This window comes from Bactrocera oleae, chromosome 2, assembly GCF_042242935.1.
Source record: "Bactrocera oleae isolate idBacOlea1 chromosome 2, idBacOlea1, whole genome shotgun sequence".
NCBI classification, from domain to species: Eukaryota; Metazoa; Arthropoda; class Insecta; order Diptera; family Tephritidae; genus Bactrocera; species Bactrocera oleae.
The window spans coordinates 3,090,353-3,112,602 of NC_091536.1; the positions used below are offsets into that span (position 1 = coordinate 3,090,353).

Below are 22,250 nucleotides of genomic sequence, written 5' to 3' on the forward strand. Positions count from 1 at the left end.
TATGCATTGTACATATGAATGTATGGGTCTGTGAGTCTGTGTGTATTATTTTTTACCGCTATTCCCCGTCTAAGTTGCTGTTTATCGCACGCTTCTATGCACATATATGTGCTATATATACCATACTTTATTTTTGTATATGATAAAGCTACTTCGAGCGCTCGTATATGCATTTTATAGATTTTTTTTACTTGTTTTGTATTCGCGTTTCTATAAGACGTTGCAAAATTCTTAAAGATGTCTCACATTGAATTATACTCGTATATGTGCATAGATCAGCACCACTATCCATATACATATATGTATGTATACAGAGAGCATACCTCTCCCGGTTCGCTTTTCTGTAGCTCTACGAGAAAAACTGCAGCGTCGATAGCGAGGAAGGTGGCGCCCAACCTCACACTATAAGTTACAACAAAGCGAACAATTTTACACTAGCTATGTCAACAAATGTAATATAGTATATATATAAACTAAATATCTACATACAGTTATATAGTATTTTGCCTAAAACTATGCTACATTTTCTGAAATAACGCCTTTGAAGCTTTATTATTGACTTAATTGATGACAATTAATAAAAGCATTTTGAGAAATATAAAAGCTTTCTTCCTTTTCTCGACATCTATGAGAGGATTTGTGACGCTGAAGCAACATTTTTTTTTTACATTAATCATGTGGTTACAAAGAAGAAAGACATACATATGGGGTCGAAGTCCCCATAAAATATGACATGGCTAGCTAAGTCGAGCCACGTCCGTCTGTCTGTATATATGCGAACTAGTGTCTCAGATTTGGAGGTATTGATCTGAAATTTTGTTCACGTCCTTTTCTCCTTAAAAAACTGTTCATTTGTCGTAATCGCCATTATAGGAACACTATAGCATATAGCTGCCATACAAATTGTACGATTTATATCAAATCCTTGTATGAAAAGATTTTTAATTTGACAAGATATCTTTACAAAATTTGGCATGAATTATTATGCAAGATAACGGTATAATCTGTAAATCAATTGTTCCGATAGGACTACTATAGCATGCAGCTGCCATACGAACTGGCAATTATTATTTTTATTTGTGAAAAGCTCCGGTGCAACCGAAGTAACATTTTTTCTTGTTTTTCATAAAGATTGTTTTCTATCCTTTAACTTTTTCGCTGGGTTAGCTTTTTCACATATTATGTATGTATATGTTGTGTTATGTGCATAAGTTTATAGAATGGATGCCTGCAGCGTTGTGCATTTGTTTGTATTTGTATTTATATATGTACGTTATTTATGTATGTAAGGTATCTATAATAAATATGTATGCAAGTGTGTGAAATTTTTTTCTGATGTTGCAAACCACTGTATCGTCAATGACAACAGAAATGGTAACAGCCAAGGGCGCACACGCTATGCACTGGCAAGCGTGCTACACAAGATGCAGCCGTGAGCTGCAATATTAAAGGACGCTGTATTTTTGCTGACATTTTATTGTTATTGGTTTTTTTGTTTTTATTGTTCTGCACTCGCATTGCTTGCTTTATGTCGAACACTTTTTCAACATAAATTCTTTATTAGTTTTTTACGAAGCTTGACGTTGCGTTTTTGTTGTAGTATATATGTTTGTATAAATATACATATGCATGTGTGTGTGTTTATATGGTATACATGTAAAGCTGTAATTGCTTACGATTGTGTTTGTGTTATCAGGCTCTCTGACTTGTTTGCGTTTGATTTATTCATATGTTTATACATATACATATACATACATAATTAGAAATTGTCAAATTTTGATCAATTGGTAGTTAATCTCGTTATTAACGAAATTTTCAAATTTTGTTGAAATAAATTAACCATTTTCGTTACAATTCCATTTTTATTCGTGTTATTTGTTCACTCACTCACTCACTACTATTTGGTAAAATTTTACTTTTGCTACAACATTAAGTTGCATTTATTAAGTAATTAAATTTTTCTGGAATAATTTAAAAAATTAATAAAACTATACAAATTTTGTTTACTGTTTTATCGGGGTTTCAATACATACCTATATATACTCCTACTTAAAACAAGAATTGGAATTGGGATTTTATTGTGTACTTTTAAAAGTTTTATGAAATTTTGAAACTCAGAAACAAGAAAAAATGTCAATTTCGGTAACACCGAGGCTATAATACACTCGCATACAAAATACTCCTTACAACAACTTGATTTTAATCGATCAGTTTGTATAGCAGCTATATGCTATAGTTACTCGATCTGAACAATTTCTTTGGAGACTAGATCGTTGCCTTCGACAACAACGCATGCCAAATTTCATGAAGATATCTCGTCAAATGAAAAAGTTTTCCATACAAGCACTTTATTCCGATCGTTCAGTTTGTATGCTAGCTATATGATATAGTGATCCGATATCGGCGGTTCCAACAAATAAGCAATTTCTTGGTAAGAAAAAGACTTGTTCAAAATTTTAGCTCGATATCTCAAAATCGGAGGGACTAGTTCGCATATATGCGTACGGACAGACAGACGAGCATGGCTTAATCGACTCAGCTCATCATATTGATCTTTATATAATATATAACATATTGTAAGGGTCTCCGACCATGCTTTCTAGGTGTAACAAACTTCGTGGCACACTTAATGTACACTGTTCTAGGCAAAACAAAAGATGAAGACCCACAAACTACCTGAAACTAGCATTTTTGTTCAAAGGTCAAAATATCTGTATATTTACGCTACAACAAATAGATACAAATTGAGACTGACTCTAAACCCTTACGGTGCATTCTAATATTCTTAACGCCTCTTAGAGAATAAACATAAAAAATGTTCACTATTTGTTCCAACACTTCAAGTAAAGTGCCAACTGTTATTGCTTAAACATTGAAAAATGTGGCATGCGTAATAATCAGGTAGACTTGTCTATTAGGCTAACTAGGTTCAGTACTGAAATAAAATCTTAATGAAATCAATTGTTTTCTTGCGTTTTTTCAGCAATGGGTTGGAAGGGAGACATGACTGTATTTCTCTCTCCCTCTCTCTTTCTCTCTCTCCTAAGAAAGTTCAACATAAGGTCAACTCATACGAATTGGTTTCGCAAGATGGCAAACCACAAACACATACTGCTGAAAAATCCAAGCAAAATAAACTTTATTTTAATAATACAGCATTGCTACATAAAGCTTCACTATCTTTATTCTGCGATCAGCAGATTTCACTTGCAAAGATTTCACTTTTCACATCGTATATATGGCATTTCCGATTTATGCCTGCCATTTGCATACACTTCAGCATACAACAACATATGTATGTGTATATATGTAAACACAACTTTCAGCTCGCACGCTCTTATCACTGCCACAAATTTCATTCACGCAAATACTTAGAGTTGCACACATATGAACGTGTATGTATGTATATATATGTAGATAAATGAGAACTAATTTTCTGGAGTAACGCGCCAAGAAAATGCGCCACACACGTCCAACACTGCCACATGCCGTGTGGCAATTGAAGGAAATCGCAAAGCGACCGCGTACTTTCTTTCTAAGGATGTGGCATGACAGCAAAGGAAAAGAAATGCATGAATGAAAGTATAAATGTATATACACACACATCCGCATGCATCTAACAGACATAGCCGTATACTATATACACGCTTAGCACGCTGCCACATACCAACAACGAAGCGGTGGTTGCAAGAAGTGATTGTGGGAAAAAATAAATATCGAAGCGCATATAAAAAATTGCAACATGAATGTGAGGAGAAGGGCAGCAGCAGCGGAATAACGCAGAGGATGGTGCAAAGGTTGAGGTTCTACGCGTTAGTAAGTAGCAGTGTGTTGCGCCAGCAAGTGCAATGCTGTTGCACGTTTAATGGGTGAGTGGCAAGTGGCAAGTGGCAAGCAACAAAAGTCGCGTCAAGGACGTCGCGCTACGCTGCAAACACACCGATAAGCGCATTGAGCGTGAGCATATAGAAGAAATGGAAACAACACTTGAGCTATCAACACAAATACACGTGCAACACACGTCACAAACTCAAATAAATACATACAAACATACATACACATGCACATATTGTTGCCAATGAATTTGGCCGCAATAAAAACGGCGACGTTTGAAAAAAGTAAATTGTTGTAATCGAAAAAAAATATATTACAGCGAAGAAAAAATAAAATGACGCAGAAGAAAGCTACAACGTTGTGTGGGTTAAAGGAGACGCGAAGAAAACACGTACATGTATACGTAAGTACGTGGCGTTGTGGGGCAAGCATAACGGTTTGGCGCACAAAACATTATCCCTTAACCCACTTGTTAACTGCATACGCTGTAAGGTTGCCAGTAGCGCAGCAAAGCGCTGCCTTCGCACTGGTTCGCTGTGAGCTTCAGCCACCCTTTTCGCTCTGCATGCGTCCGCATTTCATTTTTTCCATGCAACTGTAATGTTTTCTCTGCGCTTTTCGTTTTCAATATTTATTTTCTTTTTTATTTAGCTCTGATTTTTATTATGTTTTCACGACTATTTCCGCAGCTCAATTTCTTTTGCCCTTCCGCTAATGTGCGCTCAATGCAATTGATAGGAGAAAACAACGAGCCAAGTAGCGGAAGTGCGCAAAAACCAGGTAAACGCACATACAGACACAGCTAGTTACAGGTGGATATGCGAGTGTGGCACTTGTATAAGTGTGCGCAGTGGAATCGGAAATCCTCTACAAAATGTGGCGCGTTTGCGCGCTAATTTTTTCTGCTGTTTGATTTGAATATTTAAAGCGTTTTCTATTTCCACTGCTACTTGGCTTTTTTATTGCCTTTCCCCACTATCTACACTAATTTTATTTTTGATACAAGTCACTCCATATATAACTCATATACTTACACAAAGTTCACTGGATGATCGAATATCGCTTTAGTTCGATATCTAACTTGAGTTATGCTTGCTCAACCAAAGGATTTAAACCCATTAATGGTGTTATACGAGTAGATTTTTTCTACACGTACAGCAATGAACTTTTTTGGAGAATCATAACAAGAATTAGCTGATTCGGTTGCACCGAAGCTATAATACATTTCACAAATACAAAAGATTCCTGACAATAATTTAGTTTTGATCGGTCAGTTTGTATGACAGCTAAATGCTATAGAGATCCGCTGTAGACAATTTCTTTGAAATTTGCAACATTGCCTTAAGCAATAATCTATACCGAATTTCGTGAAGATATTTCGCCAAAGGAAAAAGATTTTTATACAAGCACTTGATTCCGATCGTTCAGTGCGATTATGGATTAGAGGATATAAGTTTTCCACGAAGATTATAACACCCGAAAGAAAACGTCGGCGACCCTCAAAAATAAATACATATATAAATATATATTTATATGTAGCTTGTGCAACCAATATTGACTTTTTTCTTGTTTTCTTCTCAAATATTGGAGGCTTTCGCCAAAATAATGTAAAGATAAATGTATTTTATCAAGACTGAAAAAATTATATACTATTATAAAAATGAAAGAAATAGAAAAGATTATGGAAACATATTAATGTGAACTTATTTGAAGACGACATTAAAAATGTATTTATTACTATATTTTTTAGAAATGTCTTTAATTTCAAAATCTAGAATCATAACTCGCCGTAGATACCGTTGATTTTAATCAAACATATGTTTGCTTGTACATAAGATTGTAAATAAACATTACATATATTTATTATATATTTTAAATGAATATAAACATTTAATATTCTCAAAATTTAACTTTAATATTCGCTTGCGCAACTTCATCCTTGTGCCAACTTCAACTTTAATACAAGTATATAATATGGTATTTGCAACAACTGTTTTTTTTTTTTGTATGTTGCGATTGCAACTGGCACTCATGCTGTAAGCGCTGACTGCGCAGCATTTGTTTGTATATATGCAACATCGCGTGGCAGCAACATATTCTCTCACATGCGTGGCAGCAATCTTATGCGCTGCTGTCGTTGCTTTGCTGCTGCTGTTGCACTTGGCGCGCTGCTACGTGCAGCAAGCTTGCAATTTATGAGCGTGGAAAAATCCTCAGTGCTCGAGCATGTGTTTTCACTTCCTTCCTCTTTCTTTTGCTTATCCGGTTTCTTATCGCTTTGCAGTATTTTCGCTATTGCTTGCCGTTATGACTTATTTTACTGCAGTCTTTTTTTTGATGCAATTTTACTACTTTATTTTACTTTTTCACATTATCCTTTTACAATTCTTTTCACTGGTCACGGGTGTTTTGTTACAAGTTTTGAGTGAAACATATTTCATCGGTGCATTATAGTTTGTTCGTCTAACGGATATTTGTAGTAGAGTACCAATCGAGTTAGATATAAAAACAAATACATTGACATTTTTTTGTACCTGAGACAGCATAGCAGATTTGGTTCTACTTTAACTTAAGAGAAAAGCCATTCAGATTTTTTTTACACCAGGAATTATCCTCTTTCTTTATACAGAAAGCAGCAAATAGCTGCTAGACCGAACCTTCTTGAAATATTGTATAATTCCAACTCTATATGAGTCCGTTTACTGAGTTTAACTGGCACTGAAGTATTGTCGGTAAGGACTGAGAAACACATGTATTTACAGACGGCTGGTGAAGTAAAGTTGACATATAGGTACGGCTGTTCTGTTGCAACATCTAATTAGAAGGAAGCTTACAGCTGAACTTCAACTTTGTCTTTCAGCCATGATTGAAAATCAGCAATCTAGTAGATAGCCAGGCGGCAAATAGGGTCAACACAAGGATTTACTATGTAAATATATGTATAAACTAATCCACAGGCTTTTAGTGTGAAAGTTAAGATCATGTGTGCCCGCTGATATAGAGGGCAACGAAAAAACAAACAAGTGGGCGACGTAGAAAATATATAAAATTTGAAAACGACTTATGATGCAGATTTTGGTATCTGAATAAAATAGTTAAAACCTTTTGCGTATTTTTGCATTGAGTCTTAGATCTTAACGTTTTATATATATCCTTAGACACAATAAAACTAATATTAGTTGATTTAAAGCTTTAAGAAGCTGCGTTCAAATAATAAAACAAACTGTTCTGGTTGCGAGTTTTTAAAAGTATTGGACTAAAAAATTCTACACTTTCCTTATAGGTTAGTTTAGATTATATAGGCTAGCTGCCACGCCATAGATATACCTTCAGTTCCTTTGCAATGAAAGATGGAGGTTCAGTTTAAAATGGCATGAAGTTTACGTTGTACAGTACGGCAACACTTTTTGCGAAAATTAATAAAGACTGCGGATCTGCTAAATATCTAAGCCCACGCTCTAGATAAGACCAGAGAAAAGCAGAGGAGGTTTTCCAGCGTCTCTCTCATGCCTACTTTCCTGCACTTTCCACATGTGTCATCGTTAATAATGGTTATACGGCTCACCTGTGATGCCAGTAAGTTGTGACCTGTCATTTGGCCAACAACCGTCCTGCAGTCCTTTCGAGGTGTCTGAGTAAAAAGCATGTGTGTTTTTCTTCGGGACTCTTACACATGATCTTGACGATCCGGCAACATCCTGGCGCCCACTCCATCATTTATTTTGTATTCGTCCAGCTAAAAATGAAGATGTGGAACTGTTTTTCTGGATGTTGGCGCATTTAAGGCCAAAAAGTTGTCAATATTGAATTTATTTATTTAACTTATATTTTCATGCAACCAAACTAAGTGACACAAAGAATATTCAATTTTGAATCCTTTTGTTTCATCGTAAATTCGAATATGGTAATTATAGCTTCAAGTTGTCACGGAAATATTTCAATGAAAAAGCTAATATAATAACTGTTATATACAAATCAATGTGCAATAGTACATGTCTGTATGCATATCTATTCATTATCATATGAATTAATGGCAAAAAGCTCACGAATGCCCTTGTAATGCAAATTATGGCGCAACAGTTTCAACTCGCAAAATACACCAGAAAGTAGAAAAACAAGAATGTAACAAATTTTTATCGCTCTGACGCACCAATGTATGGTAGCTTTTTTCGGTACTTATTATTTCAGCAAGGACACAACCCTTCGTTTAGTCTCAATCAGTCGAAGAAAGCTGCGCGCAACACGTCAAGGACTAATAATATTTACGCCATGCAGCCTGAGCGCTATAAAAAGCTTGACTTGCAAAAAAATCTCTTAACACTACATAAAACGATGGCGTACTCTCTTTGAGTGATTTTGTGCAACCGCACATATTTCGCCCAATTTTGGGCTCCCTCACACACAAACACATTCAATTACACGCTCTCTCCCGAATAGTTGCTTCGTCTCCCTTGCGCCACTGCACTAGTCTTGCTTGCGTATTGCTCTCAACGAACTTGCCGGTCTGTTCGCTTAGCCAGTTAGGAAACACATGTAAAAAGTGTAAATATTACCGGTATTTGCGCAAAAACGCCATTTCTGTTCGTTGTTGTTGTTGCTGCTTGATGTGGGCGTGTTTAATTCGAGTTTTTAAGTTATTTTATTACTTTTCCACCTATTTTTTACATGCAGACTTTTATAGGCATTGTTGTTATTGCTGTATTGACGTTTTTTATTCGCCAACCGTCTTTTTCAACCACTTTTACAATGTCTTCGGCGATTCTTAAGTTTTTCTTTATTGGATTATATGTACAATATATAATATAAACGGCGCTCCCACGACTGCTTTCGCGTTGCTAATAATATTTGAAATAAATCCAATTAGAACACGCCCTCATTGAGGGGAATTGAATTTTATTTACTCGAATGCTTTTTTTGGGTGTTTTTTCTGGTCGCGTTTTATCGCCATCAGATTTTCAGTTTTCAGCCACTCTCTGTTTTATCCGCTTTTCGCTTACTACCAAGCGATCATTGTATTTATATTATATTATTTTAGGTATATAAGCCAATATGTATAATATAAATATATGTTGCTTGTAACACTCTCTTCATTCCTCTCTTGATGGAATAATGTTTAACATATTTTTTGCCACTTTTCGTTGGACCAACACGCAGACATGTTTTTGTAATTTTTTCTCTCCGCTCATTTGTCCATCTTCGTTTAATTGGTTGCTTGTGGTTTTTGGGAATATTCGTTCCTTGCCAGCTTCAAATTTCATATTGTGGTTTAAGTATTTAAATTCACTGATAACAACTTTTTTAAACATTTTAAACAAAGTTTTCGAGTTCGAAAAATAGTTAAATACCTGCTCAACTATAACTATGTATAAACATATATGTATGTTTAAATATTAATATATGAGATATTTAAACATACATATATTTAGTGTATATGTAAATCTGCAGCAGTGTATAAGGCTAAATTTCATCTATACTAAATTGAAACAGAGCCAGTTTGAAAATATTTTGAGCTGGTTGCTGTCTTTATAATATGGTAAAATATAATAATAAATTAGAATTATCTTTTGCATTTTATTTTCTATGATTAAGCGGGTCTGAGTCAGAGTATCCGAGACTCAGCAGTTTCGAAATGATTTTCTGACACGGTTTTCTGCTCTAAAGGTCTTCTATGAAAACGCGTTAAGGCGTCTGTACGAGAGTATTCAAGTAATAAGGAGAATTTTTAAATTTTAAATTTTGCGGATTTGGAAAGTTCAATTGTCAAATTATATACATGCTGCTGAAATGCGATAAAATTTTCAACTGACGTTAGACGTGTTTTATGAGCTTGGCGCTTTTCATTTGTTTAAAGTGTGTTGCTTATTTGTGAATTTTTGTCGTAAGCCTCCCATGCTCCATATTCGACAGAAGTGGCTCCGTGTGACTTTTTCCTATTTTTAAAAATAAAGGGTACCTTAAAAAACTGTCGTTTTACAAGATAGATGAAAAGCGCTGAAAGAACTAAGGGCTATCCCAAAAATTGAGTATGAGTTTCGCCATTGGAAGAAGCGCTGGCATGGGTGCATAAAATCGAATGGGGAGTCTTTTTATTGCGACAAAATAATGTAGACGAATGATTAAATATTTTTTTCCAAAAGATATAAAAAGCAACCATCCCTGTATAAATTTTATATATTTGCACACAATAATCGCTTAAAGAATGTAAATTTTAATCTCTTTTATCTCGTACGGAGCTCTATTCAATATAACAACCTAAACTGAAAATTTTTGGTCAAAACAAGGGAAAATAATAAGGAAGTATTTAGGAGTTTTCGAAACTTAAAATATTACAAAAAAGTATGAAAAGCAAAAGCGCGTCAAGAGGCGCCAAAAATACCTTAGTAAGGCTTTAATGGCACATTTGGAAGAAACCTATCGCCCAGCATCAGACGACCAAGGCTTGGCCGTTCATATAGGTTTGTTAGACAAACGCAAGAATTTTAGGGCGTCCTGAACAGGGTATATTAAGCTTGCCACGAAGTTGGTAACACCCAGAAGGAAACGTTGGGAATATATACATAAATGATCAGCACGATGAGCTGAGTTGATTTAGCCATGCCCGTCTGTCTGTCTGTCTATATACGCGAACTAGTCACTCAGTTTTTGAGATATCGATCTACAATTTTGCACCTGTCCTTTTCTCTCTAAGAAGCTGTTCATTTGTCGGAAGGGCCGATATCGGGCCACTATAGCATATAGCTGCCATATAAACTGAACAACCGGAATCAAGTGCTCATATAGGAAACTTACTTATTTGACGTAATATTTTCACGAAATTAGGCATGGATTATTGTTTAAGGTAACAATGTATTCTCCGACGAAATTGTTCAGTTAAAATCTCTATATCATAAAGCTGCCATACAAATTGAACGTTAGGAATCAAGTTTCTGTAACGGTAACGCATTTGTCTTGTTTTCTTTACTTTGTTTAAAAAAATTTATTATGTTAAACCTTTGGAATATAAGTGTATTTTTTACAGATATGAATGCTTATTTAAACAAACAAAGTATCGAAAAAAGATTGTGATGAGCCTCAATCTTGAGTGCTCCTGATATGCCGGTAATGAGAATTTCCCTTTCTTCCTCTTTTTTCTTAACTCTTTCGAGACCGCTGCATTCACACACAGATTTTAACCCCACTCATCTCGCTCCTCTACGACTTTGTTGTCGTGCATATCAGTAAGTACAAAGGTTGAAGGTGCAAAAAAAAGAAGAAGGAAAACAAAAAAAGACGATATTAAAGGAAAACTAATGTTCGCCGGGGACTCAACTCATCTACAGAGGGCTTAGTTTGGAAATACTGGACTATTGTCAGGCCAGATTTGTTAGAGTTGAAGCAAAAAGCCTTTCGGTTCCAAAGGAATCACAATCGGTTATATTTCGGTTATGCACAGACCTACAATGAAATGTATCCCTATTTAGCAATTCACATAAAACCAGGTAAGGTATGCGATAGGAATTATTTTGAATCGTACCTAGAGTCACTGCATCAGTATAATTAGATTGTGAAGGATCGAGACATTGGCGAGAGAGGAAGAGGAAATTTGATATTTATCCAGCAATGCCGAGCATCAGCGAGATTAACGCATTTCTAGCTAAACCCAAAAATTCTCGATATAATTACGATATTTTTCAACATATTCACCTTTCTATTTTATAGTCCATATATGTGTTTGATTGATTTCGCTTTGCACAATATAAACTTTCATTCAATTCTTTCAATTGCCATACTCCCTATATAGCATATTTTATCAAACATACCTATAGTTGACGAAGTGATAAGTGTATTTTTTACTCACCCGAAAAGTATTTTCGATGTTGCAATCCAAATTTAACGCATACTCGTCCACCGATAGCGGTTCACCGAAGGGTTGTTCGATTTTGATTGTTGGACTTAACACCGACGTCAATTGATTGATGCCGACGGCTGGATTGGAAACAGCAGCGGCGGCAAAGGAACCTTCCACCAGTATTGGTGCTGGTACACCGTTCAAGCACGATGCCGGTGTATGCGTTGGTATTGGTGTGGATACGGGTGTTGGCGCAGCGCTGGGCGGCGATTCATGATACGGTGCAACAACAAATGAAGGATACGAACGATACGAATGTGGATGATGAGAATGCGTGTGTAAATGCGTCGGTGGTGGTGGCGGCGGCGGTGCCTGATGATGATGGGGATGATGTGAATGTAGATGGTGGGCTTGGTGATGAGTTGGTGTATAATCCCGATGGTAATCGCTGTGGGTATGTGTGCGATGCGCCAATTGTGGTCCCTTGTACCAGGTACCATGCATAATCATCTAAACGCGGTGAACGATGATTTGGCAATTTCACTTAGATTTCACTCAAATTTCACGCACACACTATTTGGTCTGGTTTGGAAGTCTAATAGATTTGTTTAATGTTTGGGAGCTGTGCTTTTAAATAGTTTGTACACTTTTCACTTTTCTTGAATTATTTTGTAGAATTTTATTGTGGCCTTTTATACATCATGAACACAATGTTTAATGTTAATCTCACGTTTTACAGCACTGCTCATAGATAATATTTTCGTGCGCCGAATTCACTTAAACTTTCATCGTTGGTTTTGCTCAGTGAATAAATTATCTGAACTTCCACAAATTAAAACTTTCAAAGACTTTCATTCCATGAAATATTTTTGGTTGTATTTATTACTGCTTTGTATATATGTTCAAGGTTTTAAAATCTGAAATGGAGAACAGCTGTATTAATTGTGGTTGATATTAAAGCACAATTTTCTTTTGATTATTGGAAAAAAGTCTTGCTATCTATTGATGCTATGCTGTCGTGTTATAATCTTAAAAATCTTCAAGAGCGAACTCTTAACCAAATTTTTTAAGAAATATAAGAAGTAATTATAACTATACTACCTAGAAGTGCATGAGTCCTGCTTTATTCTAGACAAAGCACTTATAAAAATTTTCGGGACTGGTAGACTTGTCACAAACTGGAAAACTTGAAATTGCAGTTAGTCAGTATAAAACATTGTGTCATGCTGGTATTCTTATGTTAACGTGATGTACTGGTATCTAGATCTGGGTGGATGATTGTGAGGTGCTCTATAACTATATTTTTCCACTGCCTTACGGTACTCCATTAGACCCGTTAGTTCCAATTTTTGTTATTTTTTAAATTTTGATACCATCAGCAGCTGATACTGAATTGCCAAATATGCACTAGGCATATATCAACGATATTTCAAAAAAAAGAAAAAACGTTAATTTCGACTGCCACGAAGCTATAATACCCTTCACAGGTGCATTTCTAATAGCAACTATATGTGTAACTAAATCTGAAAACATAATCGGGCAACGGTTTACCTCGTGCTTTCGTGCCACGTTGTTGTTATAGTGGGTCGATTCGATTTGTTCGAAGCTTGTAGCGTTGCCTTGGACAATAATTCATGCCAAATTTTATAAGGATGTATTGTCAAATAAAAAAGCTTTCCCAACAAGAACTTAATCGGTCAATTTCTTGGGGAGAAAAAGACGTGGGCAATGTTTCAGATCGATATCTCAAAAACTGAGGCGCTTTTAGCGATATACTCAACTTGTCAAACTGATGATTTGCATACTTGTATATATGTACTTTATTACATTAGAGGATTTTCGACGTTTCCTTCCATGTGTTGCAAACTTCGTGACAAACCATATATACCCTATTCTGGATATAACTATGGTTTCCCAAAAGTAATTTGTCTTCTTTAAAGACGATGAAATGAACAGAATTCGATATAAAAAGTTGGTTTTCGGCAAAAAATTGATCGCTTAATAATTACACTTGTAGATTCGTTGAATTTTTTTCGAGATTTCTAAAGGTTTTACTAAGCTTAATTTTGTTTATAATTTTGAGTTCTATGTTTGGAAGTTGTACGAAAATTGCGAAATATTATCAAACTCTCATTCACAATAGAGTTGTTTTAAGCTTTCCAGCAACACATTTGAAATAACTTAATTTGTAACCAGTTTTTAATTTTTTCTAAGAACATATTTGTAGTCCATTTTTTCTTTACTTTAAGAATGTTTTGACACTATCGTACCAGAGAACGAATTTTGCGAAAGACTTGATGAGTAAACAGAGCCAAAAACATTATCAAACCTATTGTCTCACCATAATAAAACTTACAATCTTTATCTTTAAATAAAGGAGTAAATGCATAAGCTATATCATCTACGAGTATGTACCTATACCTCAACCATTGAAACGCTTTTATTGGACTACGGAGATTCAGTTAGCATATTTTCAGAAATGGGCTGTGTAAAAATTACAAAAATTGCCGAAATTATGCGTTAAGCTCAGAATTCGTAGATTTAGTAATGTTTTCACTAAAAAAATTATTATCTTTGATTTAATACCTGCACATTTTTCGATCATTGATATAGCTAAGTATATTATTTTAGTTTTACTACGAGTTTTAAGGCAGTTCCAACAATCATGATGCATAAAAGAGCCAAAAACCAAAATTGTTGGTCAGGGTACAATTTTATCAATCTATTTAAATAGTTGTGTTCGGACGCCAATAATAATATGTGGTTACAACTTATAAATAGAAAATATCCAATAGTTATCGGAAGCCAATCCAATTCGTTAAGCACGTACTACTGTCATTTTATTAAACATTCAATCCTTTTCGAATTTTCGAGAATTTTTGAAAAATTGTTGAAAGATTTCAAGACTAGTCATCCCAACAGAAAAATAGCATATGGTAAGTAAATATTTTCATCAACAGCTGCTGTTACACAATACTCTTCCAAATAACAGCAAATTTTCAAATCCCCTTTTCGAAATCCTGGATCCGCCGCTGTTTGCCACACCCACAAAATGCAGTTAAGCAAAAAATTGTTTAGGGCTATCCCTAGGCTAACAATTAAGACACTAAAAAATAATTTGGTCAGCAAAAATTGGTTAGGGCAAGCTTTTCTAGCTCCGCCTTACACAAGGTGAAAATCGGTGAAATCAGATAATACTAATAATAATACTAAAAGTGTGATAACTCACTAAATGTTAGTTATGTGGACCTCAGTGCCCAGTGTGTGGTATTATCGGTCAATATGTGAGTTATCTTAATGAAATTCAGAGAGAATCTTTCTATGATAATAGTCTGTCCTTGCGCCGACAGTGGTTATAATCGGCTCAATTCTTCGACAGTTTAAATGACTTTAAACAGTTAATTTTGGCTAATCATTGTGATATTTTAATTAAGTTAGATGCTTTTAACCACCAGCTGAATGTGATTGAAATCGGTCTAAGCCGCTAATATAACGATATGTGGGCCTCCAATTACTTTTCGCTCATATGGTATATCTACTCAATATTTTAACTTTCATTTCTTTTTTTGAATGGTATGAGAGATATATATCAAAATAGAAGGCATTTCAATAGAATTCAGAGCAAATACAATATATTAATTAGCACTATGTCGCTCCGTAATACAAATGATCGTTATCGATATGTGCATTTCCAAAGACTTTTGTTGGTTAAATTTATTTTAATATAAATATATCGGACTAAGTGATTATATGAACTACAGTTTCAGTTAAACACCAAATATGATTTTGATCCATTCACAATTTCGTCGAATAATCAATGTTGAAGTCTTTCGCAACATTTATATACCCTGAATAGGGTATATCAAGTTTGCCACGAAGTTTGTAACACCTACAAGAAAACGTCGGATATCCTATAGAACAAATATGTATATAAATGATCAGCATAACGAGCTCAGTCGATTTAGCCATGTCCGCCTGTCTGTATGTACGCGAACTAGTACCTCAGTTTTTGAGATATCACTTTAAAATTTTGCACACATCCTTTTCTAACCAGAAAGTTGCTCATTTGTTGTACCATATAGCTGCCATACAAATCAAGTTTTTGTATGGACAACTTTTTCAGTTGACGAGATATTTTCACGAAGGCTAAAGCACGAATTACTGCTACTGGTAACGCTACTAATATCCTACTACATACCTATACCTTTATTTCTTAAACCCATTATAAGTCCTAAGTAGTCAAGATGTTAAAGAAACTATATGTACATATAAATACCTGGACCACGAGTTTTTTGGGAGGAGTGCCTAGTAAGCACATCAGAGATAGCGACAAGTTCTTGGTTCTAAGCCAGAGGAACATACTAAAACTATTCAAAAATCGTGTTTGTTTTGCTCTGACAGAAAATGCCCCTGAATGTGAGTATAGTTGATTTAAAATTATAGATCTCATAAATCGTCCGGTTGCAGCCAGCTTAACCCTTTTAGTGCCGGGAGACGATATATCGACTCGCGCCTTGTCGCGGTTTACTACGTTTATGCGAGAACTCTATCTCAAAAAAAAATTTGTAATACGTTATAAATGATCTAATTACACATTACAAGATAATAAAAAGAAAATATTTTTTTGTTTGAACTCTTTGTGGACGACGTTTTTCCTATCGCTTGTAAAACTGTGAAATTCGGCCGGTTTTTTTCGCATAGGCACTAAAAGGGTTAACGTTCGTTTGATCCGATTATGGAACATAACTTTGAGTACAAAAGTTTTCTCTGAATACCTTTTTCACATAGAGACACTTAATCGTTGTTTTCACTTTCTGAGCCTTTTTAAAATTTTTACGACATAATTTTGTATCACAATGCTGCAAGCGCCACTTTGTTGGTATTTCAATGTGTACTTCAAGGTGATTTAATTAAATACTTTTACATATATGTATGTAATATTCGTTTTTCTTTGAAAAAATGTTGCACTTCACTTCTTACAATGCACTTTACTATCAATTTTCTTATTTTGTCGTTGCAAACTGACTTGCAACAAGAATGCGATGAGTGAAAAAACAAAAACTCACAATTAAATGCGAAAACGCCGGAACACTTTTTCACCTTATTCACTTTTCCGCTTTTTTCACTTTGCATCTGGTTTCGTATTGCAACTTTTTACACCGCTTGCATATGTTTCGTGTTGTTATTTGTATTTTCGTTTTCGTTTGCCTTTTCTGCACATTCAATATCTCGCTTCGGTTTCAATGTCGCGCGTTTGGCGGCCTAAACGTTATTGCAACACCGTTGCAAGCTGCAATTCTTATGCGTTTTCGCACTCAAAAATAACACGCACTCGCATACGATCAAACTGCTGGCACCACTTCTCGTGTTCTTCTGCCGTTGCTGCCGCTGCGGCGTCTCGAGCAAACGGAGCAAGCATTTCTTTAACCATCTAGCATGCAACACACGTAGCAACGCGCGTAATGGCCGCAAAAGCCGGACCAAGACGATCGATTATGCAGCTTCAACGCCAACTCGCACTTTGCTGGCTGCAGCTTGGCTCAGTCGCCGAAAAAGTTGCGAAAATCGCGCGCGCGCGCATCTTCACTCATTCCCCGAAAATTGCAATGCCGATGCTTGGCTCGCTTGCAGCATAAATGTTTTGTCTCGATCGGCCTACTGTTGTGCTTCTGTATTAATTTTTTTTTAGGAATTTTTGCTTTTATGTATTTTGTTTTTTTTTTTTGGTTCACCTTTTCGTCGCTTCAATTACAATGCTGTGAGTGCTGCAAGTGTTATTGGTGGCGACAGCAGCAAAAAGTTGCTACCAACTCGAAAGAATGCCGAACGCGAATGCTGAGCGTGCAATGAAAAAAACGGCCAAATGCCTCGCGCTGCTGGCGCAACACCAAGAGCACGAAGTCGCTCTCCCCAACCATCCCCAATCCAACTTCGTGCTGCTCCAAAAAGACTCTCCGCCGCCGCTTTCCAAGCACACACACACACATTTCCGTGTGTATATATGTAAGCTTTAGCGGCACTCTTGCCCATCACCAGTTCGGCTCATGGGCTATTGGCCTGTTGGTTGGTGGCTCAAGTAAGTCTCGCGCCGTTCTCGCATACAAACGGTCGTTTGCTCGCCCATGCGGTCGTTCGCTTGCTCGTTGGGTTATTTATGCCACAACTCGGCTTGAATTCGGTAGTTGCCTACTGGTTGGTGGCGTTGTTTCGCTTCAGCGAGTCATAACTATTCTCTACATACTACATATTGTATATTCATGTGCTTGTGCATAAACTTATCCAAACCGACTGCAAACGGTCGATGCAGTCTCAGTAAGCACTCACTTACCGTTGCGCGATGAGTGCTTTCGTGTTGTAATTTTAAGCTCACTCAAACCGAGTGAGTATTTTATAGTGGTTAAGATGAGCGAGGAGTCTCAGCTCAAAAGCTTGTGCTCGGAAATGAACTCAAAACTTTACTTGAGCTGTTTCTGTTGATACAAAGTCATACAATCCCAGGCTATCAAAAATGCTTGTTCTTGTATTTGTAATGGGAGTGTCAATGCAAAAAAAAAATTGTTTAGTAAATAAATGTAAATATACGCAATAAATGATACAACAAATCAAAATTTTAAAATTATATTATTTAATAATTTATAATAAAATGAAACTGTGTGAAATTTTTCAGTAAATTATTTTTAAATGTCACTTCTGACAAAATTAACCAACTACAACAGCCAAACCGAATGTGTTGAGAGCTTGAATACGACGCAACGGTTATGTCTTTCAATCCTAGCTTATTAGGAAAATTTTTTAATTCAGAAACAGAGTTTTTTTATTGCAGTATTACTTGGGGTCTCAAATCTACATGCAGTTATGTTGCATCTGCAATTGTTGCACGGAGTGCATACCGTCCGATAAAACATGATTCAAACACATAGGCACATATTGCGGTTAAAAATAAGTATAATAAGTAAAGAAGGGCTAAGTTCGGATGTGACCGAACATTTTATGCTCTTGCAACTTGCAACGAGCAAAGCCGGCTTCATGAGTTCGCAAAACTTTATATTAAAAAATTGAAGCGAAAGGGTTCAACATCATTTTTCGACGAAATCGTGAATGAATCACAATCAAATTTGGTATCATATTAACTTATTTTGATTGTAATATAGTTCCTTGTAATCTGTATCCCATATCGTCGGTTTCGACAAATGAACAGCTTCTTGGAGAGAAAAGGACTTGTATAAATGTTCAGATCGATATCTCAAAAAGTGAGGGACTGATTTGCATAAATACACACGGACTTGGCTAAATCGACTCAGCTCGCCACGCTGATCATTTATGTATATACTTTTTGGGGTATTCGTCGATTCTTTCTGGGTATTACAAACTTCGTGGCAAACTTTATATACCCTGTTTCGAGTATAGGAACAAATTTGATACTAAGTTTATTCTATTTTTGATTTTTTGAAAAAAATTATAAAATTTTTTCTCAATATAGATACCACTTCACAACTAGTCTGAACTTACTCTTTGCTGCTTGTACCAGCCGTTAGAAATGTCACGGTTTTTTTCAGACTTTTGAGACGAAGCAATTTTCGGTTTTAGTTTACTATTAGACTAATGTTGAAACTAGAACTCCAGGACTATTCGCAAAACGGCAGAACAGCTATGGAGGTAGTTTTATATGTTCGAAATCATAAAAAAAAATATTTGTTTCACCAAAAAAAGGGAAAGCCATATGAGAGAAATAGCCTATATATTATTCACGGATGAAATTAGAACTAAATGTAAAATGGACAGATATAAAAGGAACGAGAAGGCACAGTTACAGTGTGGGGCTATTATTCTTATGTTGGTGTTGTATCCATTCCAAAGTACAACTTTATGCTTTCTTTTGCAGAAAAAATATGTCACTTGGTTTGATTTTTCAACTCGAAAATGTCACGAAACATTATTTAAAATTAAATCCGAACTAATTAACTTATTAGACATACATTTTGTTCAACAATTTTTTTTTTTTATCATGCCAAGCTGTCGGAGCTTCTGTAAGGAGCTCCCCGTCAAACTTAGCTTTAAGCTACCGGACCACTGTAGTGTTTTTCAGGCAGCAGTGGCTACTATTAAGGTAGCAGTCGACGCACTGTTACTAAGATCAGCGTTTTCAAGTAGATGAGCATCCGACAGAAGAGCGGCAATATAAGCGCTTAGCCCGCTAACTGTGCGCTTAATGTTAGTCAAGAAGTATCTGTCCTTACTACAAATGGTTTGAAGCTACTTCATCGTTAGGGTGCCTGGTCGTGGCGAAATTGCTGGTAACTGCAAAGCCAATGAATTAGCAGAGAAAGGCACCCTTGCTTCTCAATTTTCATCTTGCGTTCTGTGCGACTGCGAGATCCTTTTGGCCAAGAGTAGAACGCAAGAGGTTCTTAGTTAAACTCATCTTGTAGCAACTGTAGGAGTTTTTACTGGACATTGTCCAATAGGCATTAATGCGGTAAGGCTAAAAACGTTGTCAGACGCAAGCTGTTGAGGTTGAACGACTTACCTTCGGCGAACTAGAAGACATAGGCGAACGTAGGCATAGCGAAACTGATCTTAGATGTCTTAACACATTTGTGATAGTCTCAAAGAGCTTTATTGGCTGTGAGGGTCTTATGATCAATTATACTTGTATAGGAGTGTTAGGTATCACAACGGACCGTCATTCTAAGCTGTCCAAGTGAAATTCCTGTTAGGATCGGCCTCTGAACCTAACCTAAGCTGTGAGAGGTTACTAAAATACTGATTAATGATTTATCGCTTTGTTTCTCACAAAAATTTGCATTTATTTCGCCCTATGCATGGGCTGTCAAGTTTGCGTGTTCTTTTCGGGTTCGTCTGTTCTTTTCTCAGAATGTGAGCTTCTTACTAGAAAACACTGCATAATTTTCAATCATTTTCAAAACTAACAATGAGATTTGCCCCGAGGATGTTTATTTATCGTTTTTCAATAGCAAATTTTTTTCCATCAAATTTTCTACTAATCATAATGCATAGGTCAATAATAGGCTTAAACCCCTATTATGGAAATTGCGAACGTTCTTTTGTCGATAAAGTGAAAATTTTTGTGGCAACAATTTAATGGATAAAATAAAAAGCGCTAAGTATCAGAGATATTATCTCATGTCAAGGAGCGTAGCAGAATGCTCTCGAAGAAGTATCTTATTCCTGACTCTATAACCATATATTCATAGAAAATATTAAAAGCAATATATTACTATGGATTTTTATTTATAGATCCGTTATTCGTGAGTTGAGATTTAGTTACAAAATAGTAAGCAAATTTTTTTTATATTAATTTTGTTTGCGGAAACAGTTTGATTATATTTTCTTTGATTCACATTTGTTCCACATGCAAATCCAAAATTTCAATAGACCAATTGTTTGTAACGCTTCCAGTTCGAGTTCAAACCAATTGGGACACCCTTGTCTATTGCTCAATACTCAATCCCAGCATCCTATCTACCGTTATTTCGCTCTCCAATACGCGTAAGAAATGACAACAATATGGTATACTCAAAAACTGTGTTTTATTTGTTGTATATCTAATGTATTTTAAGGTACAACCCTTTTTCACTGATACATGCTGGCAACGTTGCAACGTTGCAACGCTGTGGATGTTCTATTGTTAGAGTTGTTGCTATTACAGCTTGGACGCTGTATCTTGGGTTGCGTTGGAAATGCATGCGCGTTGCACGCTGCTTGCTATCACTTTTCATTGTCCGCTGGCGTAGAGCAGCAAGGAAGCAAGCGTGAAGCTTACAACAACAAAAGATTTTTTTGAAGCGAAAGCAACAATAAGAGAACAACAATAAGGGAGTATAATGTCACTAGCAACAATATAACACTACATAAAAAGCAACAAAAACTACTACACAAATAGCGTTTCAGACAATTCCTCGGAGACACTATTTTCGTGGTTGCGCTTCGGACAGACGGAGGACAGACGACAGACGACAGATGACAGGCGCAGAGGGCTTGGTGTGGAGGCATAAAATTAAAATTGTATAAAATTAAGCGCGTGCAACACCAAATACTACAACCGAGACATAACGACACAGATCAGACTAAAATACAATAAAAGTAAAATAGCAGGAAAATGTTCAACGGCGTTGGCTAAAAATTATATAATTCGTCGATTCGAGGAGTTTTTGTTGCGCACGTTTTGCGGCGGCATAATGTAAAAAAGTTGTTGCAACAGCATGTTGTTGGTTTTTTTGCTACTTAATTGTTTTCACTTTTTTCATTTCCTTGTTGGACATGGTGGTTTTTAGGTGCGCAGATTGTTTTGCGGCTGGGCTTCCGCCGGGGCGTATACGTAACTTTTTTATAACAATTTCATTTTCTGTGCGCTTTGTTGTTTATGTCTTGCTGCGATGAAAGTCACCATGTCATTAAGCTTGCGCCTTCGCAATAATTTCAGTTTTGACATCGTACAAGCTGAAATAACAACTAAAGCAAATATTCAACGCAGATAAACTGTACTCGTAGCGCGCGCATATGTTAAAGATTTACTTTAATGGCCATATATTTGTAATGCAAATTTATAGAGTTTAAATCATGAAAT

General features: G+C 35.9%; 1 protein-coding gene across 1 annotated transcript in view; it reads right to left on the reverse strand.

Moving 5' to 3' along the window:
• The window catches only part of rn (rotund), a 134,943-nt gene extending 122,396 nt beyond the window's left edge, over positions 1-12,547 (reverse strand). Inside the window, exon 1 of the mRNA XM_036373657.2 lies at positions 11,672-12,547. Coding sequence (XP_036229550.2) covers positions 11,672-12,172 — 501 coding nt within the window. The 5' untranslated portion in view covers positions 12,173-12,547. The remainder of the gene's footprint in view (positions 1-11,671) is intronic.
• Between the last annotated feature and the right edge of the window lie 9,703 nt (positions 12,548-22,250).